At 43.7% G+C, this 27,957-nt stretch overlaps 1 protein-coding gene across 5 annotated transcripts in view; it reads left to right on the plus strand.

The window, feature by feature from the left end:
- Maf (MAF bZIP transcription factor) overlaps positions 1-27,957 on the plus strand; it is a 348,691-nt gene that overhangs the window by 20,589 nt on the left and 300,145 nt on the right. Inside the window, exon 2 of one of the 5 annotated variants that reach the window (XM_029480957.2) lies at positions 1,628-3,507. The exons of 2 other annotated variants lie outside the window; for them this stretch is intronic. In XM_029480957.2, coding sequence (XP_029336817.1) covers positions 1,628-1,688 — 61 coding nt within the window. In that variant the 3' untranslated portion in view covers positions 1,689-3,507. Of the gene's footprint in view, positions 1-1,627; positions 3,508-27,957 lie in introns of those variants that run through there. 2 more of the 5 variants (XM_029480959.2, XM_021170662.3) reach the window with 2 other exon arrangements.

Here is a 27,957-nt window from a genome sequence, read left to right on the forward strand (position 1 = left end):
CTTCTGTCAATTCATCAGGAGGTCTCTGCAGAGCCATTGAGAACACAGTGATCTTGGGAGGCAACTTCTACTATTTCTTTAAAGTTTAATTGGAATCAGGTCATCCTGTGCTTTTGAGGGGCTTCTCTCCTCACCTCTTCTTTCTTTTTATTCCCACACCCTCTTTTTTTGTTTTTTCTATTGCAAGCTACAGCAAATGACACTGTTGGTTTATAATCAAAGTTCCATGTTGTTAAGTTAAACTGACTTGGGGTTTTTGCTTAGGAAATAAACATTTGGAAGCTAGTATACTCAAGGAGGCTTGCACAGAGGATGCAATGACAGACCCATCCATGCACACTGAGATCTATACATTTATATATCTGCGTGCAGGGGTATGGATGGATGTAAGTCTCTTTCAGAGCCTGTTAAAACTGGTTCCAAAAAAAGAGTATCTTTACAAACCAAGCTGCTCCTATCCTCTTGCCCATGAGGCTTAGCACAGTCAGGGTGTAAGTTCTCTGGGACTAATGACCTTATAATTGGTGATTCGAGTGCCACCTGTAATTCACATCACTGTATTATATTCCCTGTCAATTACGTTACTTGTGTATCTAAGAGTCAGAGTATGTAGCTAGAGTTTTCTGTCTGGAAGCTATGGTGCTCCTTAGCTTAGAAGACTCTTTTCCCCTTCTCCCTAACAAGGAAGCTCATTTAGAAAGAAATGTTTATGTGAAGTGCCTGTCAGCTGGCATTTTTACTGGTTCGCTAACCCAAAGGTAAAATATAAAGCCGCGTCTTTTCCTCGCTGGCTTGTTGTGAGTAGAAGGGTCCCTCCCTTGTTAGCTTGATAAATAATTTCACTAGGGGGACTCGGCTGTGTTTTTATGCTTGCTGTCTATTTTCTGCTTCCTGCAAATAAATTTCTGTACTCAGAGAGTACTAAAACTCCAAACACATGGGATTTTCCCCATTTTACTGCTGGTCTCCTGAAATATTTATTCGATCTAGTGTTTTTAATTAATTTTTTAAAGGAAAAAAAATACACTGTGATTAACATCAAACCAGAAAAAAAAAAGTATTCATCCATTTGGGGCAGCCACTGGGTTTATACCTGGAAAAGCAGCTCTTTTGAAAGGCTTTGTGTGTTAAACTCCCCATCTGATTTGTCAAACGGAAGACAAGTGTTACTACTTGGGAGAGCCCTGGAGTTTTCTCATTACATTTTTCTTTCGCTGTGTTTCCAGATTTAATTATTAAGCTGTTAATAGGAGAGATAAATAGAGGCATAGGATTCTATCTAGAAATAGGACAATGTACAATAACATCTGTACATTTGAAAAATGAAGCTAGTGTGAGAGTCGAAATAAATTGATGTAACTGTTGTCTCGCTAACGTCCTGGGTATTTAATCTTTGGGTTCATTAGTACCATGGAGAGCTGGGTGCAGCGTTAACCTCAACAAATCTACCCCAAAATGTTGCGATCTGGAACAAATCAATACATTCTATAAATGACCAGAACGCTAAACACAGCACTTGATAGGCTCGTGGTGCCGGATGACGAAATGATGCTTCTGTTTGTTAGCAAAGCAATCATTTGACATGAATGCCAGATGACTTCATTCACGCATCTTTTCTTGTTTTCAGAGAAGACACTCTGCTTATTCGCTCCTTGTTGCGTGCACCCAAGCAAGGTTTTATTTTCTGAAATTGGAAACTATTTTTTACAAAGGTACCTTGGACAAACTCGCACCCAGGATGTCAGTGCATGCGACCAGCATCTTGGATACTGGAGCACCTGAGTAGGGGCTTGTCTGAAGCACACCCTTTTCAAAGAAGAAGAAAATGTACAGAAGGGGCCCTCACTGAGTACCCTGGCATGCGTGGAGACGGACCGTCTTGCTTTAGGACTCATGTTCTCCAGCAGACACTGTGTGATGTAACTTAAGACATTTCACTTTGAACTGCTTTAGCTACGGAGGTTATGAGACTTAAAAAAAATGTATCCTTCAAGGACGATTGACACCTAACGTTTGTTGTGGCCACACGGAGGCCATCCCTGTCGCTCGGAGTTAGAATTAACATCCATGCACTCGAACATCTCACAGAGTCGATGGTATGGTGAGAAGCTACTGAGGAGCCAGTCTCCCAGGAGCCAGAACCTATGTCATCTTCAGTCCTTGAAACAAGTATAGGGATAGATACTTTAATCCACTATAATGATGTGGCTGGAGGATACTAGGCACAAAGGAACTTAGAGGCTGCATAAACCCTTCATTACAATCTTGCTTAGCTACCACCATGCCACTTCCTCCCAGTCAGTCAGTCTGTCCGCAGCCTTCCTGGGTCACACACTCTAGCTTTTAGCCTCCATTTGTTCTGTAAGTGCCCAGGTGCCCTCCCCTTGGCCTCTTTTCCTGAGCAGAGATGAGTGTGGCTCAGAAGGAAAGACACATAATGTGATTGGTATCTGGAGGTCTATCTGACTTCTCGTGGCCTTGACCCCCAAGGACCCTTGTAAGTCTCCGAACAAATAAAGATTCTGTACTTTGGATTTTTGCTAGGCAATGGGGAAAGGCTTTCCACTCAAAAGATAATGATTGCCATCCCAGCCGCAGTTTTAAAAAGTAATTGATGACACATCTCCTTAAAACTCCATAATGTGTAAAGAGTCACTCAGCAAATTGCTGGGCAGTGAAGATAAATCGCTGTTGGTAAATCTCTCCAACAGAAAGCCCTGTTGAATAAAAGTTGTCAGCGAAATCGGTCCTGGTACTACAAAGAATATAATTTCCACATCTTGAGGATGGGAATCGTCCCTCAAAGGGGAGCATAAAGGATTAAATATGGTAATATATGTAAAGCGCTTGGATTAAATATGTTAATATATGTAAAACACCTGCACTGGGTAAACACCCCCACCACGTTCCACCACGGACAGTGTTACACGGGATGGAATTCTGACCTTGACACTGAACAAGCCTTGGTTTACATTAGAATAACGTTGTGATTACAGTATTGAGCTCCCCCACTCCCCCCCCAGCTCTTCGTTTTAAAATAAATGTTTTCAAAAATCTGAAAACTGAGGTTGGTATAGCTTATGGCTATTCCTTTATTTAAAAAACAAGATCCCTTCACCCCTAAAAGTAAAATATAAAATAAAATAAAATCATTGTGCTTTGGGGAGCTCTCTGCTCAAATGATTTAGGGAAAAAAAATGTGCGTTAAACATTTAACACTGCTGTCATCCATCTCAGAGACTTTATATGCTAATATGTATGCCCTGTATACATACTCTGCTAACACAGATGGCATTCAGTATTTTGCGAACTTGTGTGAACATGGACCCTGCTTGTTTCTAAACACCAGTTTCCTGTAACTAGCATTGTTCCAGGCAATTTTGAGAGAGAGAAAATATGATTGCCTAAGTATTAAAGCCCTGGCATTTCTTTCTTTTAGCACCAAAAGAGTCCTTTTATTGGTTTTCCCTGGTGGGTATCTTGTCCTCAACGTCTCCTTTGCATTCCGTGTGTTCATTTCAGTCATCAGCCCAGAACGGTTGTATGGGATTCCATCTATGATGCGCACTTCCTGAGGGAGAACTATGAGGTGGGGGTAAATCCTACAGGGCTGTGTAATAATTAGTTCCTGGGGTTGCACTGCCTTCCTGGGCTCCACGGGAGATCTTGGGAGTTCAGCTGGGGACCCTCTGCTTGTGTAGAACACCCAGAGGCATCCTTGAACATGCCTTAGCCTTTCTCCACTGGATGAACCATCCAAAGAGTGAAAAATTCTGTAAGGAATACACAGTTGCCTAGGGTTCTGGCCAGGGAGCCTGTGGCTATGGAAGCAGCATTCAGTTTGGGGTTCCTTTTTTAAAAGGATGATGGTGCCTCTTGCCAGGTGAATCCAAGATGGCTTGCTTGAGAACCAGGTATACCAATTCATCCTCTTTGATCCTCTTCTTAGTGCCTCTGCCTTGGGGTACACTTGGATCCCACCTCTACTCCCAAGCCCCACCCCAAACATGTCCTTTGCTCTTAAGGTCCCATCAAAGGTTGTCTGGACAGTCTGGTTTCCCCAACCCAGAAGAGGTCTGATTGGCTCACCTCATATTGGATGAACAGTAGCGAGGGCAGGGTCCTTGGGCCAGCTTTCTGCTTAGTCATATTTTCTGAGACAAGGGTTGGATGAGACTACCACAGTGGTCTGGTCCCAATGTGAGAGATGAAAATTAGTACTCAAGACTCGTGTCTACCTGCTTAGAGGCAGGGATGTGAGGTGTTGGGCACAAGCAGATCTCTGAATCTAGAAGATAGGTTGTCAATCCTGGATAGATAGTGCTTCCAAAAATATTAGTGCCCCTACTTCAAGCCAATTAAATCGGGGACTTCAAGGGGTGGGTGAGATCACACACCAGTGTTTTTATGTTAAACAATCCCAAGACATTCTAGTATGTAAGGAGGAATGAGGAGTCCTGGAGAAGAATGCAGGGGGCACCAGCATCTATAGAAAACTCAGAGAGCCAAGAAGCCCCTGGCAAAGCTCCCGCATTTTTGTCCTTCTGATAACTCAGCATCTTCCAGGTCCAGTTTCAGAGGAGAGAAGGGCAGAACAATTGCTTTGTGTTTCCCACTCCATCTGGGCCTCCTCAGTCCTTTAGAAACATCAACTCTATTCATGATGAGCAAGGCCAATGCAGTCAGATAAGGTCCCTCGGGGAAAGCAGACCAGAGCTCGAAGCCTCCAATTTAAACCTGATTTGGCCTCAGCATAGCTCCAGGATGTGGGTGGATCCCACTCCAAACTGCCTTACAGGATCACATGTCACAGGCTTCATTTTTTTCTTCTTTTAAAGAGGTGGACGAGGGGCTGTGACTGACCTAGAAGCCAAGGAGGGTTATGCAATCAGCTATGTACCTAGCATCTCACAGACTTATCGATGAACCAGAGGAGATAAGGGTTTGAGCTTGGTGGAATGATACATTTTCACACTGTGATGCCTTTAAAAGTTAATCCGCACAGAAAAAGAGAATAATTATTCAGTGATCAAATTTCAAAGATAGATGCATTCTCAAATTATTTGCATAGACTTTTGCAGATACCAATGATCACACACACACACACACACACACACACACACACACACACACACACACAATGCATGTCATCATTCCAGTAGGCACTTAGTGTGTGGTAGGGGTCACTGTGCAAACAAGTCATGGGAATAATGGGTGCTCTCTTGAATTAGCCAAAATATTTGACCATGTGCTTTCAGGCTCACTGGTTCATTATTAAGGACACACACACACACACAGGGACCTGTGTTGAAGACTGTCTACCTTGTAAGAAGATGGTCCTGTGAGATTCTCCTCCCCTCTTGGATGCTGAGACCATGAGATAGTAACATCCACACCTAAAGCGTTCTTGAGTTTGACTCTGAGCACTCTCCGGTGGTGTTAAGCACACAGTAGCCATGGCTCAATGCTTCGCAAGCAAAGCACAGCTCTCCCTGAATACGTAGTTGATTAGCCAAACATGCAGGCCAATGTGTGATAACAGCCCTTAGAAGGTTGTGAACCATCCAAGAAGACATCTTTAAAACTTAAAAATTATTTTAACTCTCTTCTAGCTTTCCAAAAAACAAAACAAAACAAAACACCCCTGACAACTGCTTGTGTGTTTTATGGGTAAAGTTTCCACACCTGGATAACAAATTAAATGTCACCTGCACATAGTGCTTTTTTTATTTTACTTTATTTTATTTTATTTACCTAGCTAGCCTGGTTTCTTTCTCTCCAGCACGAAGAGTACAAGCGTGTACCACCATACCTGTTTTCTGAGAGGTGGGGGTTTATTTGTTTTTGTTTTTGTTTTCCTTGTATTTTAAGGATTGAACTTGGGTCCTCACATTCAAGGCAAACACTACCAACTGAGCCTTGAGCCAAGGTTCCACCAGGTGATTTCTGATTTAGATCTATTGACCATTATTTTTCTTTTCACTCTGACTGTTTGGCCATTTAAAAAAAACTACACTTTAAGTACTTTTAGTATTGAATTAGACAATCACAGGGTGCTATTTGCATACTGGAGAATGGACTCAATGTTGCAGCTGCATCTGGGACAAGCAGAGGACTTAGATGTAGAAGCTGAGAAGGAAGCATTGTCTCAACACAGTCCAAGAGGAGTAGACAGTGCTGGGTAATCAGGAAATAAGAGTGAAGAACAGCTACAAAGCAGGAGTGGGGAGGGAGGGACAGAGGGACAGAGGGACAGAGAGGGAGGAAGAAAGAAAGGAAAAGAGGTGCCTGGAGATCTGAAGTACTGCAAGCTTCCCTCATCTCTGTTTGCAGCTAGAATTCACGAGTAAGTGGTCGCCCATTCAGGCAGCCCCTCCTCTCCCCACACCCAGGTCATCTGTCCATCTGTCTAACCATCCATCTGTCCACAGACTTTGCTCCACACTTTTCACCAGGTAAAGGAGGACTCACTTGCATTCACTGAATCAAGGCCAGCACAGCACATGAATCTGAAGCAGGGGTTTATCTACTGCTCTTTTCCGTATCAGCTGCCTCGTCAGAGTTCACAGTATTGGGGAGAAGAAAAGGAGGGGCGCTTCTTCAAAGAACTACATTGGGGATTTGGTCACGTGTCCGCCACTAACATCAATTGCAGATGCCTGGGCAAAAAAAAAGAAAAAAGAAAAAAAAATGCCTAGCACGTTTTTACACGTGCCTCTTTGAATAACGTCCCCTCTGGGGTTGCTACCAGACTCCCCTCCACTGATACAGGATTTGGGGGCTTTGAAGTCAGTTGTGGGAATTTCGCTGCTTTCTTTGACTCCAGCAAATTGCTCCAAAATGCTACAAATGTAAAAAAGACTAAGAAAGCTTTAACTACAGCTTAGAGAAAGAATCCCCTTAAGCCATTGACACACAAAAAAATGTGTTTCTTCCTTCGGTTTTTAATTTGTGAGTTATATCTTAACACAGCAGTGGACCCATAGTCTTCTGCTAGGTGGAAACACCTGGAGAATGGAGTGGAGGGCAGTGGGCAAAGGGGTTTGCAGCTGCAATTCTTCAACATTGTTGTCTTTAGGGGAAAATCTCTGAATGGAGGGGAGGCCGCTTACAGAGAAGTCATACATAGTAGCAAGGCCAGGTAGGAGCGGTCTCACCATCAATAAAGGATGTGAATGGGTGTTGAAACAGGTGGACAGTGCCCAGTTCACACAGCGTCCCCCATTGGAGGGCACAGAGGGAAAACTTACGACCCGCCTTGAGTCAGATGGCCCTGTTCCTAGCATGCTTCAAATTTTGTCTTAGCTCTTTCCCTCATGGGGTGGAGGCGACTGGGCTATCCTGAATGTTCTGAGAAATCCCTCCGAGTTATTTTAGTCTTGTCTTCTCTCTGAATGCTCTGGCAAGTGAGAAGAGAAATACGGAGTGGTCGAAATGACCGCTAGAAGCTCCCCGGGCTTCAGTTACCAACTCCATAAATTTAAGGATTCGGCATGGCCCGGAGATTTTCAAACTCGTTTTTATTTTGTTTGGTTTCAGCAGAGGAACCGTTTGTAAAATGAGAGTTTATGTGAGATCACCATATAAAAGAGAGATGGGAGCTGCTGCCTAGTGGGGGCTGTCCCTCCAGAATACTGCTCCTCCTCCCTCTCTGTCATTCCCTGTCACTGTGCAGTTCCGGGCTCTCTCTAGGCCAGCTTGGGCATCTTTGGGGGAATTCTTCTCTCTAGGGTACTGTTAGCTCAGCCAATCTCTGATATGAAAAAACACACACCTTCATTTTCCTGCTGGAAACATTTGGGCATCCCGAACACGGAGAGCCGATGGTGATGCAGGCACAGAGACACACTTCTTAATCTGGTGACTTTGGCAAAACCACTTCCCCTCTCCACATGCCTCATTTCCTAATCTTTCAAATAGGGAGAGAGGTGCTACAAAGAGCCCTGTGAGATTGTTATGCAAGTTGAATGTCCCAGCTGAGATGGTATCTAGGAAGTGCCCATGTAAACTGGCTGCTGCCAATCGGGGGAGGGGAAAAGGGCGGGGCATGCAGCAGAAGTGCCCAGTGGCAACCTTGCTCCCTCTGAATCAGAGACACATAATGACTTTCTTTGGGATTGAAGGGGACCCTTTATTCTGTTTGGTGAAGGATAACTGTGCCTTGCTTTCTAACCTCCTTATTCCTGGTTCTTCATCCTTCACCCTGAAAGGAAGTTTTCCTGTTACAGCGTGCTGGACTGTGTGGGTTCCACAGTCTAGCTTTCCTGCCCCATGCCTAGCCTTATGCAGAGCAGATTTCCAGTTAACATTTGCTGGGTTGACTCCCTGGATTATGGTCTCATGAGAGTGAATAGTGTGCCTCGTTATTTTCTCAGTTCTACATCCAGGGACTAACAGAGATGGCATGCAACTGTCCATGGCCAGTCTAGTTTCAAGAGGGACCAACACAACTCTAAGATGAAGGACACCTTCCAGACCTCTACACACGTCCCCAGCCCCTACAGCATCCCACTGCATCCGGAGGCCCTGGAGAAAAGACTGCTCAACAGGCAAATAGCAAAGGCGTGGCTGATGTTGCCATGCTGATGAGACACAGAAGAGAAGCCCAAAGTAGGAGTGCTCTGGGGTGTGAAGGAAAAACATCTCAGGAGAAGGGAAAGGGCTTGAGCCGATGTTCAGGCCATCCATGGCTTGCCATGGGCCAAGGAGGAGCAGGGAAGTAGAAGGGCCAGGAATGGCAGGCCAAGGCTGCAGAGAAGGAGTAGAATCATGACATCTCTGAACTCTACTATCTTACCAATAATAGTTAATCTGTTCCCCCGGATGCTAGCCACTCTTTGACTGTGCAAATGCATCTAGTGAACATACTTCATATCTGTTTCAGTGGCCGCCTTAACCTCTTGTGCTGGTTCAGAAACCAACAAGTGTTCTAGGTTGCTTTCTTCTATTGTATGATCAAAAGCAACTTAGGGAAGAAAGGGGGAGCCCAGTATCAGTGGAGTGAGGAAATCAAGGCAGGAACCTGGAGGCAGAGACCATGGAGGACCACCCGCCTGCCTAAGGAGATAACACTGTCCCTAGACATGCCTGCAGGCCAATCTGATGGAGGCAATTCTTTAATTGAGATTTTTTTCTTCCCAAGTGTGTCAAGTTGGCAAGCAAAGACATTATAAAACAGTAGACACATAGACACATCTAGACACATTATAAAAGAACCCTGAAGTTCAGAAGTGTACACGTCTGTGTGTGTGTGCATGTATGTATGTATGTATGTATGTATGTATGTATGTATGTGTACGTCTATTAAGGTGAGAGGAAATACGATTTCCTCAGGAACTATCCCTCTACCTTTTATTTGGGAAAGAGTCTGCTATTGACCTGGAACTCATCAAGTAGGCAAGTAGCCTAGGCTAGCCATCCAGTGATCCCCAGGGATCCACCTGTCCTGACCTCTCCAACTTTGGGGATAGAAGTACAAACATCATGTCTACTTTTTTTCTCAAGTAGGTTCTTGGAATCAAACTTGGGTCCTTGTGCTTGCAAGATAAACATTTAACTGACTGAGCCAACTGCCCAGACCTCAAGAATGTACACTTCTAACCACACCCCAGATGGTACTGGAAGAAGAACTCGTTTGTGCTTTGGAGACTTACAGTTTCAAAATATCTAAAGGGGCAGGCACTTAGAGAACCATCTAATGTAGGAATCAGGCACCATTCTCAACTCTGGAGCTTTCCTCTACACAACCTCAACAGTTTGTTCCAGACACTGAGGTTCAACTGTTGATGGTATTGCTTGTGAAGGACATCTGCAGCAACTAGGTTGGCATCATTGGCAGAGAGGATGTCTCATTCCTACATGCGCAGATCAGCACCACAACCCATGGGCCGGCCCCCAATACTAACCATGCTCAAGTAGAGAAGTCCAGTTTAAATGCTGTGGTCAGGGTTTGACTTCATGCATACAAGTAGGAATAATCAAAACCAACTTTCTAGATGTCAGTAAGAGTGAATGAGGATCCCCACGGCAGGGAGAGTTCTGAGGTGTCTGATCAATAGACAGTAGGTTATTCTTCATTTCCCAGACAATCACACAGTGATGTGAAATGTCCTCTCTAGTCAGTCCCAGGGCCATCCTCTGCAGAGTGGCCGCAAGGAGAAAGGGAAGAAATCTCTTAAAGTTCAAGGGAAACATTAAGTGTGATTATCTCTTCACAGAGACCTTGGTTGTGATGGCTGCGGGAATGCTGTCTCACTGCTGCTCACTCTGTGGGCCTGTTAAAGAGAAAGAAGGGCAACTTCCTTCTAGCTTCTAGGTTTCTGTGATTCAGAAGGGACAGCAGGAAAAGGGTCGTCTCTAAACCCCAGACTCAAGATGGGAGCCAGTTGATTCCCCCCACCCCCACCCCCCAGTGGGAGGTGACTAGGGAGAATAAAACCTCGAGTCTCCTTCTGCTAACACATTTGCCATGTACTAGGTGGAATACGTGAGTGTGTGTGTGTGTCTGTGTGTGTGTGTATGTCTGTACTTGTGTGTGTGCAGGTGCACATACATGTATAGCTGCAGGCATAAACGAGCAGAGACCAGAGGATAATCCTGTGTTATTCCTCAGTAACAAGGTTTCCATTAAAAGAAACCTTCTTTTTTTTACATGTATCAAATTGTATATATGCAAATATATTATATATAAAAATATTTATATATAAATTACACACACACAAATATCTGTGTGTGTGTCCAAGTGCACGTGCCACAGTGCACCTGTGGAGGGCAAAGGATAGGTGTCTCTTTTCTCCTGGATGATCTACCTTCTGGGTTGCAAGGATAGAACTCAGGTCTTCAGGCTTGGTGGCAAGCATCTTTACCCACTGAGCCATAATTCCAGCCCCATTTTGGGAAGGGATGCATAGAGTGTCTCATTGGCCTGCATGTTACCAAGTAGGCTATACTGGCTGGCTATGAAGACCTGGGGACCCATCTATCCCTGACTCCCCACCAATGAGATTTCAGACAGGCTCTGCTAGCCTGGCATGTTTCTGTGGTTCTGGGAATTGAGCTCAGGTTCTCTTGCATAGACCCCTTTACCAGCTGAGCCATCTCCCCAGACTTCTCCTGGAACTTGATGAAACAGAATGTGGAGAAGAGAAAAAGGCAGCACAGCTCTGAAAGCAGGGGTGAGGAGTGAGCCTGGATTGCTGTCCCAGGCCTCCCCCGTTGGCCTGATGGGGCCGAGTTTGAATCTGGGCTGATTTGTCTCTTAGCCAGCCTGTGGTTCATGCTATGAGTTCCAATGGGCACCCAGCAACGGACACCGGGGACACCCAGGTTTCACCCACAGACAAGTCTGCCCCACTTCCTCTGCAAAATGAGCAGATCCCAGTAGGAGTTCAGCCTCAGAGTCAAAACATCCTGGCTCTAATCTGCGCACAAAATGGATTTCAGCGACAGATTTTATTGAGTAACCGACTCCCTCTTCCCCCCACCCCCACCGTTGGAAAACATATTGTCTTCTTTACTGTAGTTCATTTTGCTTTCCGAGGTGATTAATGAATTAAGGATGCAGTGTATTTATTCTTTTGCCTGATTACCATTCTGTAATAAATCTCAGCTCCCGAGTCTGTCGATAGGAGAAGGCCAAGCTGCCGCTTTGTAAAATATAGGTTTGTACATTAAGCTTAACTCCCAGCCTCATATATAGGAGAAAAGTCACCTTAGAGCCTTATAAAAATAAGTGGGAAGCTCTGGGGACATCGACTAGTGGGGAGAGCACTCTGTGTCCGAGGACAGCCTCCTTGGACATGGGAAGGTCTGCTACCTGGTCAACGGAGTGTGCTCACCGGGAATGCAGAACACTGAGTCTCTGAGGTACCATGGAGGTGATAGGGAGAGGCAGGAGCATCTCAGCCCTGAAGCAGGGTCTCATGCAACCCAGCCTGGCCTTGACCTTGCTATGTGGTCAAACATAAACCTCTAACCCTCCTGCCTTGACCTCTCCAATGCTGTGATCACAGGCTAAGCCACCCTCCCTGATTATACTGTGTTGGGGACCAAACCCAAGGCTTCTTGCATGAGAGGCTAACACTCTAGCAACTGGTCCAGTGTCATCTTAACCATTTAGAATGGTGTTGGGCTGGTGAGATGGCTCAGTGGGTAAGAGCACCCGACTGCTCTTCCGAAGGTCCAGAGTTCAAATCCCAGCAACCACATGGTGGCTCACAACCATCCACAACGAGATCTGGCGACCTCTTCTGGAGTGTCTGAAGACAGCTACAGTGTACTTATATATAAGAAAGAAAGAAAGAAAGAAAGAAAGAAAGAAAGAAAGAAAGAAAGAAAGAAAGAAAGAAAGAAAGAAAGAAAAAAAGAATGGTGTTCTCTGCAGAGTGGCCCCACTTCTAAGTAGTGAGGGTCTAATTTGGCAAGGCACACTGGAGTGAGGTCAGTGGATTCACATTTGTCTCCCCAGCAGAAGAGGAAGGCCCTGGGAGATCAAAACGATGTTTTACATGGAACAGAAAGCTGGGCAAGGCAGGAAGGAGTAGGCTGCTGGCCTAGGAGGGAGTCTCGTTCAACCTTCACTCTATCACTTTCGAGCTGTGTAATCTTGGGCATTCAGTAGGGGTTTACAGGGATCACCTGGGGGTTATTGAGAGACTGCCTTGGCCTCTCCAACGTAGAGCAAAAGATCAGGGCAAGGCTTCTGCCAATGGTCAAGCTTCATGTAGCCTCACTAAATGGGGCCTGTGCTAGCACAGGAAGGATGAAAGAAAGAGAGGGAAGCAAAAGGAACCAACTAGCAGAATTTTCCCGTTGGTCTTGTTTTTTATTGAAAGATTGTTTTAAAGGAAAAGCAAACAAACAACCAAATAGAAAACAAACAAACAAAAGCAAACAAAACCCAAAACCAAATACCATAAAACAAAAGTCACTGATTGGCTAATGTGCATACAGACATGCAAGCACATGTGTGTCTGAGCATGTTCACGCACATGTGTGTACATGTGTATGTGAAGGTGAAAGAACAGTGTCTGCTGTTGTGCCTCAGATTCTATCTACCATGTAATTTTGAAGTAAGGTCTCCCACTGGCCTGCCACTTGTCAAATGCACTAAACTTGACAAGGATCTTTCTGAGTCTACCTCACCAGTGCTGGGATTACAGACAGCCACCATCACCCCCTGGGTTTTATTACAAGGGCTTTGGGGAATTGAACTCACGTTTTCATGTTTGCAAGGCAAACGCCATGGTAACTGAGCTATCTATCCATCATTCCACCAGGCATTTTTGTTTTCTTCCACAAAAACAGACAGTATACTGGGTTGGGCTTGCATGGGTTACAGCCTAAAGAACCCATAGATCAGGTTCTTAGGGATTTTCCATGATAGGAACTTGAACACTGCATTCGTACATGTGGATAACGTACATGGTTTGTGGTCTTCCTTCAGAAGTTTGGGATTGGGTTTGGCTCAAAGACTTCAAATGCTATGGCTGGGTGATGCCAGCTCTTCCTTCTGTTCACCATCTTTGGACTTTGGGTCTTAGTCGTGCATGGTGGGCAAGGATTCAGGTTTCTATGACACCCATCTAAAGTCAGTAGGGACAGGGCTTTGTTCTAGCTCTCAGTAGGTACAAGGAAAGTATCACAGAGTCCATCTGTGCACACATGACATCTGTGCACACATACATCTGCTGCCATAGCACTGCCTGGGTCTGACAGTGGTTGGCACTCATTATGGAATTCATCATAACAGTATCTGACGTCAAGATCCACCACATATGCATGCCTATGGCTGTGGGTCCTCCAGATTCCCCCCTAGCCACCCTGATTCAACACACTTGCCCACATTCTTGATTTTCATTAGAGACAGAGATGTGAAAAGGCCATTGGCTGACACAAAGTGCTCCCTTTAACAATGAGGTAAATAAACACAGGACTCCTTCATGTGTCCCTCCACCAAGGCAGATTTTAGGATAACACATGTTTGACTTCCAAGTGAGCCATAACAATAGGTCCATAATCATTTCCCATGGCCCGCACCTGGGCTCTATCTTGCCCCTGTTGATCTTATTCTGTGGACTTTTCCCTCCATAGTCTTCCCCATAATTCCTTTTCATCTTCTTGTACAACCAGAAGGAAGAAAGACTCTTCTATGTTATGGCTAGAAAACATATTTCTTCATTTTTTGGATTAATGATGGTTTTGAGAGGGCTAATTGCTGATGGGGACGGTGCCACCTTTGGACAAGTGGTCCTGGATGGCATACAGACATAGACTGAGCAAGCCATGGAAGATAAGCCAATAAGAAACATCCCTCCATGGCATCTGTTTCAGTTCCTGCCTCAAGGTTTCTGCCCTGATTTAATTCTGTTTTGGCTCTCCTCAGGGATGGACTATGATCAGGGTGTGTAAGCCAGATAAACTTCCCTCCCCAAGTTACTTTTGGCCATGGTGTTTTAGAACAGTAACAGAAACCTAACCAAGATAGAAATTGTACCAGAGGACGAGCTATTGCTGTTACAAACCTAGTTACATTTTAGGGAAGGGCTGCAGAAAGAGTTTGGAACATTGGGCTGGAAAAGCCATTGAATTCTCAGAGCTTAGTGAGCTATTCTGGGAACAGGGAAGCAAATGCTCAGAGCAGTGTAGGCAATGGTGGCCTGGCTTGGGAGGTTTCAGGGAGACGTGTGAGACTCTATTTAGTCTGTTCACATGATATTTGGAACTAAGAATGTGTGGGCTCTTGTCAGGCAGAACAGAAGAATCAGCTATGATTTGGAAGAGAGCATCATCACTATTGTAGCATGCCTTCACATTATTGTGCCAATTGATGCAGATTAGCTGGAGCTAAGAAATTAATGATGATTAAGAAGAAATAGTAATGATGATTAAGAAGAAATAGTATCACTGGAGTAAAACCTTCTGGGAGTATTTTCTCCTAGTCAGCACAAAGAAGCTGTGGTCTAGAGGAATAAGGCTATATTTCATGCTAGTAGCCAAATTTGGTAAATGTATTAAAAGCCTTCCAGATTATATTGGTTTTAAAGGCCTAAAAGGGTCATGGAGAGCAGCTGAGGCTAGGCACTGGGTTGAAATCTCTGGATTGAAAGGGTCATGAAGAGAAGCTGGGGTTTCACTTTGTATGGCGGGATCAAACTCCTTGAAGAAATGTCAGAAGCAGGCTCTGGAGACACCAGCATATTGGAGATGCCAGGACTAGGGGGCAGCCATCAAAGAGAGTAGCATATGTGGAGTGGAGCTGGCCTGAGCCTACGAGACAGGTATATGTACAATAAATGGAAAAACTAGAGAGATGGAGCTGCCCAAACACTCAGGAGCAGAGAAGATTCAGAGTAAATCCTAGATACAGTGCAATGAGCTGTAAGATATAATTTATGCCATAAAGTTTTGGGTTTTTAAAATTCAGATTGTGACTGTGCCCTGATTCCTCCCCCTTGGAGTAAAGGTGTCTAACTTGTTTTTTGTTTGTTTGTTTGTTTTATTTTATAGACGTCATTAACTGATAGACTTTGAGTATGCTACAGAGACTTAGTATCTTCAGAAAGACTTTTTGAAAGAGACTTGGGATGTCTTAAGAGACTAAACTTATAAAGTGTTTGACTTTTTAAAGACTAGGGCATTTACAAGTGAAGCATGATTTGAATTACAGTATCGATATTAGTGTGAGCTCTTGGGGGGTAAATGGAAAAGGAAAGGTTATGGCTTCGTAATTGTATTTGTATATCAGGTTGATATGGGCTTAATTGTCCTGGCTAATTCTTTAGCCCCTTTCCCCTCAAGTTACTTTTGGTCATGGTGTTTTGTCACAGTGGTAGAAACCTAACCAAGACTGTGGACACACTTATTTGTCACCCTTTCCATATACTCTACTATAGAGGTGAGAGGGAGAGTGGTTATCCTATAGGACTTCAGACTTAATTATTCATGGATCTCAGGAGTCCTTGAAGAACTAGCAGTGACCTTGGAAGAGGGAACTATTGGAAGAAATCTTTGCCCTACTTGAATGCATCGCACCTTCCAGGAAAGGGTTTTTTGTTTGGTTGTTTTGGTTTGCTTGGTGTGTGTGTGTGTGTGTGTGTGTGTGTACCATGAAATTACAAACATTCAGCAGTCCAAAATGATCACTTCTAATTCAGCTCTGAGGAGGCGTTCACATGTTGTCAACATGAAACCTTACAGAGGATGAAAGAATTCTTCCTTACCAGCATTACTTCACAGGACACCTACCTAAGACCATTAAGTAGTCAACCTTATAAGTGACTATATTTGTTTTGCTATTTATTTACTACTAAATATATTAATGATCTAAGGAAAAACATAGCTGGAGCCCCATTTCTAGCCTTAAACTGTTTAACAACCCCTTTGACAAAATGAAATGAAACAGGTGGAAAGATATTTAATAGTATTTTAAACTCCTGCCTCAAAATTATCATATCAATGCATACTCAAAAATGTATTCATAGCTTATTTTTATAATCATTTATTTTGTTCCAGGTCTTTGAAACTAGCTGTGGCTCTCAATTTGGATAATATGTGTTCCACAAAGTTAATGTAAAATTAATTCTGAGTCAGACCAAGACAATAGAGGTGTATGAGGAGAGAAAATGAGATAGGATAGTGTAATAGTTTTAAATATGATAGTGTAATAATTAGATTTAGGTAAGATTAATAATTCAGTTCTTCAGACACTGGCCACATTTCAAGGGCTGTGGATATACCTGTGGCCATGGCTACCACATTGGTCAGGGTGCTAGCCCACAAGTTTGGATGTTACCTGAAAAATCTGGTTCAAACTCTCTAATTAGTAGCTAGAAATGTAGCCATCTCTAGTTTCTGAACGGTTCAAGGCTTTATGGACACACATGAGCCAGTGTGTCAAACATGTATGAGGGGGTAGTTCATACTTTGTTTGCATGATAGAAAACACTGGTACAATACCTGTATATCCTGGTGACCTGGTATTTGCAAAGTGGATGGATGGACATAAGAAGGGATGGAAGATTTTAAAAAACATCTAGTAGACACTTGTAAAGTTAAACAGGACCCTAAGGAGTTTGGTTTTCACTTTGGTTTGGTTGTGAATCTAAAAACACAGAGCAGGACATCTTAACCTATGGCAGAGGCTGGAACAGTGTCTGGGGAAAATAGCATTCAATAATTAGGGCCCTCTCAAAAATATTGAGGCTTAAGAAAGAGGATTCTGGGGCTGGCTCAGCCGGTAAAGTGCTTACCTTGCAAACATGAGGACCCAAGTCCTATCCTCCCAATCCACATTTAAAAAAAAAAAACCATGTATTTGCAGCTTTTAATCCCAGTGCTAGAGAAGCAGGGACAGATGACACCCTGGCTCCTGGTATGTAGTCTTCCTGCTGAGTTCCAGGCCAGGGAGAAGCCATGTTTTCACAACAAAGTGGGCAGCAGTACATGAGGAAAATACCCATAGTTGTACTCTCTCTCTCTCTCTCTCTCTCTCTCTCTCTCTCTCTCTCACACACACACACACACACACACACATAGACACACACACACACACACACACACTCACACACACATACACGGACTGGAGAGAGCTGAGAGCTTCATGCTAAAGTCTCCCATCCATAGATGTTAAAAAGTTTGCCCTCTGATATCTATAGTTAGGTGAGAACAAGAAAGAAACACTCAGTAGTTTTACATAGCATCCAGGGTAAAACCTGTATAGAAAAGCCCTGTGTGTCTGGTTAGATAAGAGACCACTCAATTCATGATCAGTTTTTCCTACAGTATAAGGACCATGCCTCCAACTCTTAGGTCCTAGTGTACAGTGAGAAAGGATAGTGGTCACTTATTTCTCCTCCCCTCTACTGACTCATTCATTTTATACCTCACCTATGGAGTAACTGCCCTCGAAACCATAGAATCCTGGGAATACATGTGCAAACAAAACCAGCCTTGGCCCTGCCCATCTATAATTTCATGATTCCTTTCTGTTGATGAACTGTAAACACAAATTTCATTATAATTGTTCAGAGTGCCATGAAGACTATAGACAGGCTGCTGGGCTAATCAGATCTGGCTGTTAGGAGATGAGCAATTTTTTGTCTATCACATAAATATAGGCAGCATGGCATTTTGATAATTTAGGGACATAGGGATATAAGATGGAAAGAGTATGTGTTGGACATTTTCTCATCACTATGACAAATATGTAAGAGATACAATTTGATAAGAGGATTTACCTTGGCTCAAAGTTTCAGTTACTGGTCAGCTGATGCCATTGCTATGATCCTGTGGTGGACATAGAGCCTTGTCAGGGGAGTGTGATGGAGGAGGTTGCTCACTATGTTGAGGAGACAGGATGAGAAAGAGATTGAGAAGCAGGCATACCCCCACAGTCACATCTGAGATGATGTACTTCTAACCAGATGTCACTTCCTAATTTGTGTTACCTCCCAAACACACCATCTTATTATAAAGCCATCGATGGGGGAATTCATTGATTCAGAAAGAATATTTGTGTTCAAATCATCTCTGGGTGATTGTATCTACCAGCTGGGGACCAAGTCTTTAGCACATGGTCTTTTGAAGGGGGTAACACATAACATCTAAGCCATAACAGAACTGAACACTGTCCACTGTGGTCCTTAGTTTGGGGAATAGTGGCTCATGTTGAGACTTGAGGTACCATTGTGACCATTTCTGGCTCCGTCAGAACCTAGCAAGTTGTCAGACCCACTGAAGGCACTCAACATATATTTTATAAGTAAAAGAAGCCAGATAGTTTCCATAAGCAGACTCAGCGTTTGTGGTCACTCTTATAAAGTTCCCAAGAGCACAGCCTTGTGTTTCCCAACCTAGGGCCTTTTATTCCAAGTTATGGGGGTTGTTCCAGCTGGCTTTGGCTTAAGAGACTCTTCCATGTCCTTCTTCCCCAAGCACCGTTCATGACTATACATCTGCTAAGGACAGTTGACTTCTAGTTATGTTTGATATTTGTATATGCAGATGTATATAGGTGTATATGTTTATGTGTAATCATGTATGTGTACATTTGTATGTGCACATGTATAAGTTTGTGTATATGTTTGTTGGTATTCATGTGTGTATGAATCCATGTGTTTGTGTGTGTGTGATGTGTGTATATATTCATGTATGATTGTGTGTATTCATGTGTGATTTTATGTATATGAAATATATATGATGTTTGTGTGTATGAAGTGTGTGTAATGTGTGTTGTGAGGTATGTGGGTATATTGTGATATATGTGTGTGATTGTATGTTTGTGTATGAGTAAGTGTGTGAATGTGTGTGACATGTGTGTATGAATGTGTTTGTGAAGTATAAGTGAGTGAGTGATGTGTGTGTGATTGTATGTGAGTGAAGGATGTGTATGAGTGTGTATGAGTATGTGTGGATGTGTGTGAGATGTGTATGAGTATGTGTGATGTGGTGATGTGTATACGTGTGTGTGAGCTTGTGTGTGTGTGTTTTTCAATGCTCTAATAATTACACTTGCTTTGCAAAGCCCAGATGGAAGCTTTCATTGATATTTCCTCTCTTTTGTCTTGTCTCAAACCCTATTGGTGTCTCTGACTTAATCATTGGGGTCTGCAATACTATATGTGTCCACCCCCCTACCCCCCACCTCCGTAGAATTGCCTTAGTGATGGGACATGGAGAGAGTAAACCTGATGAATCTGAAGCCGTGGTGTTGTACGGGAACCCTCCAGCGACTATCTGCACTCAGCTCGCCACATCTGTCCATCAGATCAACAAAAGCGAACCTGATGTGATGGAGTGTAAAAGGAACGGATACAGAGTTACACATGGCACCGTCGGCAGCTTTCATTTCTGACTGTCCCCTGGATTCTTAAAAGAAATCATGTTTAACATCTTAATTAGGGACTGGTAGTACATAGCAGTTCCTTTTCTTGCTTTTTTTCTCTCCTTCTTTTTTTCCCCCTCCTTATGAGCATCTTGTAATTTACTCTTGAAGTAAATTATAGTCAATTTATCTGCAGAAACAAGTCAATAAAACAGGGGAAGTCTCCAGCTTTTCAGCCTCTGGCTTTTCAATTGCTCGGTGATTGTTTCCTGCTTTTGCTACTGAATGACAGACTGAGCCACAGGTACATGAGTGGGGAGGCGCTGGGTGGCTGCTGTGACTTTTGCTATCTATCCCTTGGAGACTTCGCTGCGAGATTTGTTTTGACTTGCCAGCTGTTCTGAGTTTAGAATTTGAACAGAGCGGCACATTGTTGTGAAGAACAAACCAGGGCCTTCTGGATCTTGTGATGTGGATGGCCAGTGTAACGCAAGTGGTAAAACAAATTGCTGTCTGCTTTCAATAGTGGCTTTCGTAATGAGGGTGTCTGGTGTGTGTGTGTGTGTGTGTGTGTGTCTGTGTGTGTGTGTCTGTGTGTGTGTGTGTGTGTGTGTGAGAGAGAGAGAGAGAGAGAGAGCCCAAATCCAGGGGCCTCCTCAAGTTGGGTTCATGGTGGTGCTCACTGAGTTAATAGCTCAGCCCACTCAAACCACAGTCAAGGACTTTGGCCTCGACACTTGTGTCAGAGTTATACTGTGGCTTCAGGGATGGCAATTAGAGTCAGCTTCCCCCCCCCCCCCCCAAACAAACCTACAGGGAGCATGGAGCTAGGCTGGATGGCTGGAGAGGGGACTCTCTGGGGTTTTGTTGGTTCAGGAAAGAAGTACAGGTGCCTAGTTCACAGACAAGGTTAGTAAACAAACCCTGGGCTTAAGCTCCTTCGCTTCCAAGGGAGAAAGCAGGGAAATCAGCCGGTGGCCATTTCTAGACTTCCAGAATCAGGAGTCCTAGAACATATATGAAAGTCATACAGGAGGTGGCTATGACCCTTTCATAAAGATCCTCATGCTGTGGTGACCCCCAAGCATAAAATTATTTTTGTGGCTACTTTGCAACTGTTAAGTTTGCTACTGTTATGAATTGTCATGTAACTATTGGATATGCAGAGCCCAATGGGCTCTTAACCCACAGGTTAAAAACTACTGCTCTAGACTCTTGAATTCAACCTTTGATACTAAGTTGCATAGGGGAGCATCTATGTCACTGGGACAGTAGCCTAGGCACCAAGGACTGTGTCCTTACCTTTAACTAAAACTCCCACTTGCTATGTTTCTTTAAGAAAGTGAAAACCATCTTCATGACTCACTTCCTTTTGTTATTTGCTTTTACTTACTTACTTACTTATTTAGACATTTTCTTGTTTTTGAGACACTGTGAAGCTTCACCATGAAGCTCAGGCTGGCCTTGAACTCTAGATCCTCCTGCCTTCATCTCTTCAGTGCTGGGATTGCATGGATATGTCACCATAGCCTGCTTTCTCTCTTTATGTGATAATCTTGCCCAGAGTTTTGGTCCACAGTTTCTATTTCATTTTAATTTTAGCCCAAAGAAGGACTGAACTTGTGTCATATTAAATTGATGTAGTAACCAAAGGAAAAGACTGCCCACTATTATCAAAGAGTAGGTCCATCAGCCAACTTCCTTCCTTCTTTCCTTCCTTCCTTTCCCCTTTCCTCCTTCCATCTCTGTCTTTCTTCCTGGTTTCACTCAGGTATAAATGGACACAATTCCCTTTCTTGTCCTTTCTGGGTCTTTCTGACATTCATTGTGAAAATGAAAAAGACCATAAGAGACAAGAACAACCAGGACTACGGCACTGGCCTGCACACAGTAATTCACCTCCTGCTGGCTTGCCCAACATGATGCTCAGATGCCAAGATTGGTCCCTCATTCTGATACACAGAGGTAGAAGAGAGGGTCCAATATATTCCCCAGAGTTACTCTCCTCACATCATCAGACACACCCTGCCTTTCTTAAGCATCCATCAGGCCTCATCTTAAAGCTTACATTCGCATACTCCCTAAATTAGCTTCTGGCTTTCAAAGGTTTGGCCCCCACAGTATCGGTACATCTCCTCACTAACACTCATCCCCTTGGGATGAATCTGGTTTTCTCTTCTGCACCCTCACTTTCCCACAGCCCTGGGCATACACGAGGCCTTCAATGCCAGCTAGTTGAACAAATGAGAAATTACACATGACCCCTGAGCTTGCATTAATAATTCAGATTACTGGGAGATGGCTATGCTCTGCTGTAATGCGGAGTACCTTCTTTAATCTGCACATCCCCCAAGATTTGGTCACTGGTGTAATCTCTCAGAAACTTGAACATGCCCAAAGCAATATAAATAGCAAGTGGTGGAACTTGAATACAAACTGTGGGATATGGCAAGCTCCTATGACCAAAACAGCGTCGTCTTTCGGGCTCACCCTGTTGATCCATCCATCTCTTCTTGTTCACATCCAGGGCAGTTTCCACTCCCTGTATGCACCTGGGAGCCTGGAAAATTCTGTGACAAGATTGTTGGCAGAGAGAAGCTCATTTTTTCTCCCTTCTCTCCCCAAACTGCTGATCTTGGCCATTCTTTAATTTTTCTCCTCCAAAAATGGAAACTTTGGGAAATTACCTTGGCAGAAAAGTCTTGCTTCACTCTTCTATAGCAGCCCAAGTGTTGATAGAGCTGGCAGCAGCCATGGAATTGAACTGAAAGCAAAGGAAGAGTGACATTAGCTGAGGGTTGGCCAAAAATCACTTGTATGTGTAAGGATGGCAGAGAACCCGCAGCGGAAAACCCTTCATATTTGATGCTCAACAAGCACATTCTGCGTGTCTAGCACCATGCTGGGTTCTTCCCGTAGGCTGAATCCTATGTTTGTTTTTAGCTAATCTCAGAAAGATAAGCAGAGAGAGCTAATCTAAAGTGACAAAGTTCTATAACTAAAACAAGCAGGGTACCCACCATACTTGACTTTGGAAGATGAATAAATAACATCTTAGAAGCTTGTTCAAGTATCTACTTCTCACTTCAACTTCACCTCCTAATTTCTCCACTTATGTGGTTGAATTCACCACATAATGCCACCAACTAGTTCCTAGGCTTCATTTTTTTTTTTAAGACGGAGTTCACTTTCTATATTAGAATCCATATCTAAAGGCTACTGTTTTGAGAGTGGGCAAAGGTAGCTTTTGAAAATGAAGAGCAGAAGATCCAAATCAACATGCTGAAGTAGACCATGGCCAACTTTCTGGAGCTACTTTGAGGAAGAAGCTTGAACTAAGTGGTAAAGGCTCCATAGGAATCATAAAGGTACTCCCCAAATATATGTGGGTGTTCCAAAAAAGATGCAGTGCTATGATGAAATCAATATGACGCTGATCTGATGGCCAGATGGTACAACACGCTTGGAGACAGTGGTGTGCTGAAGTCAGCTTGTACTGGTTTGCATAATCTGATTGCCAAGTTTTTAGGGATTTTGCAAGCAGATCATTAAACAGCCAGTGTTTAAAGTGAACGTATATAGAATTGTGTATAAATATGTTGTATAAAAATGTAGTAAAGAGGTCTGTCTGCAGAGACGGTTCAGTCAGTCAAGTGCTTGCCATTCAAGCACAAGGGCCTTAATTTTATCCCAAGAAGCCACATAAAAAAATAGCCAGGATTTTGATTGCAGTGCTGGGCAGACCGGAAGCTTCCTGGTGCATTTTGTCCAGCTGGGCTAGCTGAACCATGAGTTCCAGAGTGATGAGACACCCTGTCTTTGAAGCAAGGTGGATAGCTTCATGAAAATGACACCCAAGGTTGGTCTCCTGCCTCCACACCCAATGGCATACCCTCAGGAACATTCAATGTGCGTACACATGGACATGCAAAAGGTGACTAACAACAACATTATTGCTTCCTAATTATCCTTCTAAGTGTTGCTAAGCATCTCCTTGTGATTATTTATATCTACATGTCTGTGAATAGGCGTAATTCATATCGGTCTGATATTGCCATTTCTTTACAATTCTTCAGTTGTATCATTAGTAGGTTGAAATCAGTCCTAGGGAGAATATTTACACCACTGAAAGTGGCAAACACTAACGGTAAGGATGTTTATTCCCTTAGGAAGGATGCTTGTTAAGCACTTAACAGGATACCATGCCTGAGGGGTAAGAAGGAACTAGACACAAAAGATACTAAATGCACTTCAGAGTGTAGCTCATAGGGAACTGGCTATCATAACAGTTCCTGAGAAAAGAAAAACCCGAGGGGAGCACAGGGCAGTTTCCAGCCCCTTTCTGGTGTATTCTCAGACATTATAGGTTACAGGACAGTTAAAGCAAGGAGCATGGGAACCCATTCAGGATGATGTGTTACCATCCAACCAGTGCCACCAGCTCTAAGATAGACTGTCCAGTTGTTCATTTTCAGAGGAAGCCTCAAGACAGGGCATCAGAGGGAGGAAGGCACAGGGAAGGGAGTTTTTCAGTCATCTCTACTTGCTCAAAATCCTGCCCAGCCATGATTAACCCACCCATACTTCTAGGTGTAGTTTCTAGGGAGCCGGAACTCTGTTGGCCCTGCTGTTCTTCCTTAGAACCAGACACATGGAGAAGAATCCCCAACTCTCATGAAAAAGTTATGAAGGAGCTGGCTCACTATGGGTGGCACCATTCTTAGGCGGGAAGTGGCTCTGGACTGTATAAGAAAGTTAGCTAAGCATAAGCCAGGGAGGGAGCAAGTCAATAAGCAAGCAAGAAGCATTCCTCTTTGGTTCCAGCCTCTTTGTTTCTACCTTGAGTTCCTGCTCTAACTTCACTCAGTGATGTACTATGACCTGGAAGTATGAGCCAAATAAACACTTTTCTCTCCAAGTTTCTTTTGGTCTTTGTCTTATCACAGCAAAAAGAGAAAAGGAAAGAAAAGAAAAGAAAAGAAAAGAAAAGAAAAGAAAAGAAAAGAAAAAAAGAAACCCTCCTGTTCCTGGGAGAACTCTTCCAAAGGTCACTTTTCTAGGACCATCTTGAAAATTTTTGTCTTTAAACTATCCTAATGTGTATCCCAGAACTGAATGCAGGAAACCACATCCAGGAGTGACAAAGAGCTTCTCACTTGTTTGAAAGTGATCTTATCCACCTGCATCACCCCATTTCCTGCTTCTTGTACCTTCTTCCTTCTGCAACATCATTCCAAATGCTAGAAGTACAAGCCATTTTTTTTTAAAAACCTGGGCAGCATTTCCCATGAGCCCTCAAATTCCCTTGAGACAGATTCCCTCTATCTCAGCATCTTAGATAGATCTCACATTCTCCTACATGTCTAGTGAGTGGACAAGAGAGAGTGGAAAGCCATACTCCAGAGACCAGCAGACTCAGATATGAGTCATATGCCTGACTTACCTAGCTTCTCTATCCCCAGTTTCATGTGTACAATAGAGAATCACACAAGGAACTCCTGCTGCTGAAAGGGCACAGCTCCTAAACATAGCAAAACCAAACAAAAACAAAAATAAAAAAAAAATCATACACTCACTAATATTAATGTCTGGTTGATGTAATCATGAAAGAGTTGTCAGAGCACTAAAGAATGTAGAATTCTTCCCCAGGGAGTAACACGCAGGACCATGCTGTTCTCCCTGTGCCTTGCTAAGACCATTCATTAGAGAAACGAATAAGAGAACGCCCACTCTCATCAGAGGCTGTGAAACTTTTGGGAAGGAATCTGGCTCCTGGCACCTCTATGCAGGGCTGACTTGGGTGTGTCAGCACACAGGTGCTGGGTGAGTAGGCAGACTGGGCTGTAGACACGGTGTGCCAATGCAGGTCTTTCACAGAAGGAAGGAGCACAAGTTTACTCTAAGCTCTCTGCCAAAGCTCTGCCCCAAAGGAGGTTTCTATATTGGGTGCAAGGTAAAGTTCCAGGTGTCAGCAAGATGGGCAGAATGGCTAATCCAGTGTGGCCTGTACGTCCTAGTGTCTTAAAACTAGGATGTATACTATGTGGCTGATTGGATGGGTGGGTAGATCTCTACAGCAACACTTCAGAGACAAGAAGGTTGCGGTTTTACTTTACAAAGAGTTTTGGAGAGAGACTATCTTGGGATCTGAATCTGTTTAAAATGAGAAATAAGGCTAGCTTGAAACTAGGTTGACCTGGGCACCTTTTCAGGGGCTGCAAGATGACCCACTTTGGCCTCTGGCTTCTGGACAGACAAAATGGAACCCAACGAGATCATTTTCAGGGGAATGCCAATCTGAAAGGGAGGTTTTCACACTGGGGATGCGGCCAGTGTAACTGAAGCTGGGTTTTGATGGCTATGCCAAGGGAGAGGCAGAAGATCAGCCCACTTAAGTCCTTGCTCAAACCACACTAGTTTGTCACCTTGGACATGACTTCAATGACCTGCAATTTTTAAGAGAGAGAGTTAGAAGTGTAACACCTTTCGCACACAAAGTAATGCATAGTGTGTGTGTGTGTGTGTGTGTGTGTGTGTGTGTGTGTGTGTGTATGCCTGTCTGTTTGCATGTGTGCTCTAAAGGTCAAATTCTAAGTATTTCTCTCACCACTACTTTTTGAGACAAGGTCTCTCACTGAACCTAGAATTTGCTATTTTGGTGATACCAGCTGGCTGTTGAGCCTCTGGGATCCATCCATCTTTACTCATTCAGTCCCAATGCAGGGGTTACAGGAGTATGCTGCCATCCCTGGCTCTTCACATGGCTACGGGGGAATCTCCTCAGGTCTTTGTGCTTGCACAATGAGCCCTTTACATGCTGAGCCATCTCCCCAGCCCACAGTAATTATCTTTGGATTTCTTAACGTGCTGCAGGTTACATTGCAAAGTGGAGCAGAGACAGCCTGGAATAGAACTGATGGTCACTACCCTGACCTTAGCCTTGCTTGTTCAGCCAGAACTTGGGGTTCTCTGTAACACTGACCTCTGCTCAGTGTGCTCGAATTCCTTCAAGCACTTTGTCCCATGCCCAGCACACCATAGTTACTCCATAAGTGGCACACTCTCTCTGTTGTCTTCATCTCTCACAATCAGTTACTGAAATAGATAACAGTAGCCAAATCTCCAGTATCCTGCATGTGTTAGTACGTTTTATCTCTGCCCTAGGGTGTACTACTATATCCTAACTTTGCAGAAGATGAGGGGGCTGAGACTGGAGTTGGGTGAGTGTGGTCATTTCTTTTGTTAAAACAAACCACAACAACAACAACAACAACAACAAAACACAAAAACCAATACTTGCTACACTGCAGAATTGTTACACTGGTAAGAGATTAGTGATATCCTTATTTAAAGACACTTTGGCAAGAAGGTATGACCCTGGACTCTCAGCCTCTCAACCTGTCCCCATTCCTGGCCATGTTCTGTTCTCTCTTGTGTTTTTAAACATGGTGGGCGATCACTTAGAAGAGATTTGCTCTTTTTGGAAGTTTATAAGAAAGCACTAAGAAAGACCAAGTTCTATAACCCTATCAAAATAACATGTATGGGGGCTGGAGAGATGTCTGAAAGTCTAAAGTGCTTTGTGACACACCCCTGTGATCTGAGTTCTGATACCCAGAATCTAAGGACAAAAAGGAAACACAATAGCCCACGAGTTGGTAACCCTTGTTCCTGTTGGCAATGGGGGCAGAGAGAGGAGAATCTAAAACTCCTTTTTTGGGGGGTGGGGGGTTCGAGACAGGGTTTCTCTGTATAGCCCTGGCTTTCCTGTAACTCACTTTGTAGACCAGGTTGGCCTCGAACTCAGAAATCCACCTGCCTCTGCCTCTGCCTCCCGGAGTGCTGGGATTAAACTCTTGAGTGGCTAGTCTAGCTTATGCAGCTGTGAAGAGAGCCTGTCTCAAACAAGGTGGAAGGAGAGGACCCACACAAATGGTTTCCCTCTCACTTCCACACTGACACATGCTGCACTCAAACACATGGACATGCAGCTACACATACATGACCCAAGATACACTGAAATAAAATAAAAGAATTTTTTTCTAGAATGTATAAACCTCTCCCTCATCAGGGTCATTTAAGTAACCACAAAGAAACAGTCATAAATGATGTTGCGATAGAATCCTGTTTCTACG

The sequence above is a fragment of the Mus caroli genome, unplaced genomic scaffold (assembly GCF_978045245.1).
Source record: "Mus caroli unplaced genomic scaffold, Mus_caroli_1 scaffold_10, whole genome shotgun sequence".
Classification (NCBI taxonomy): domain Eukaryota; kingdom Metazoa; phylum Chordata; class Mammalia; order Rodentia; family Muridae; genus Mus; species Mus caroli.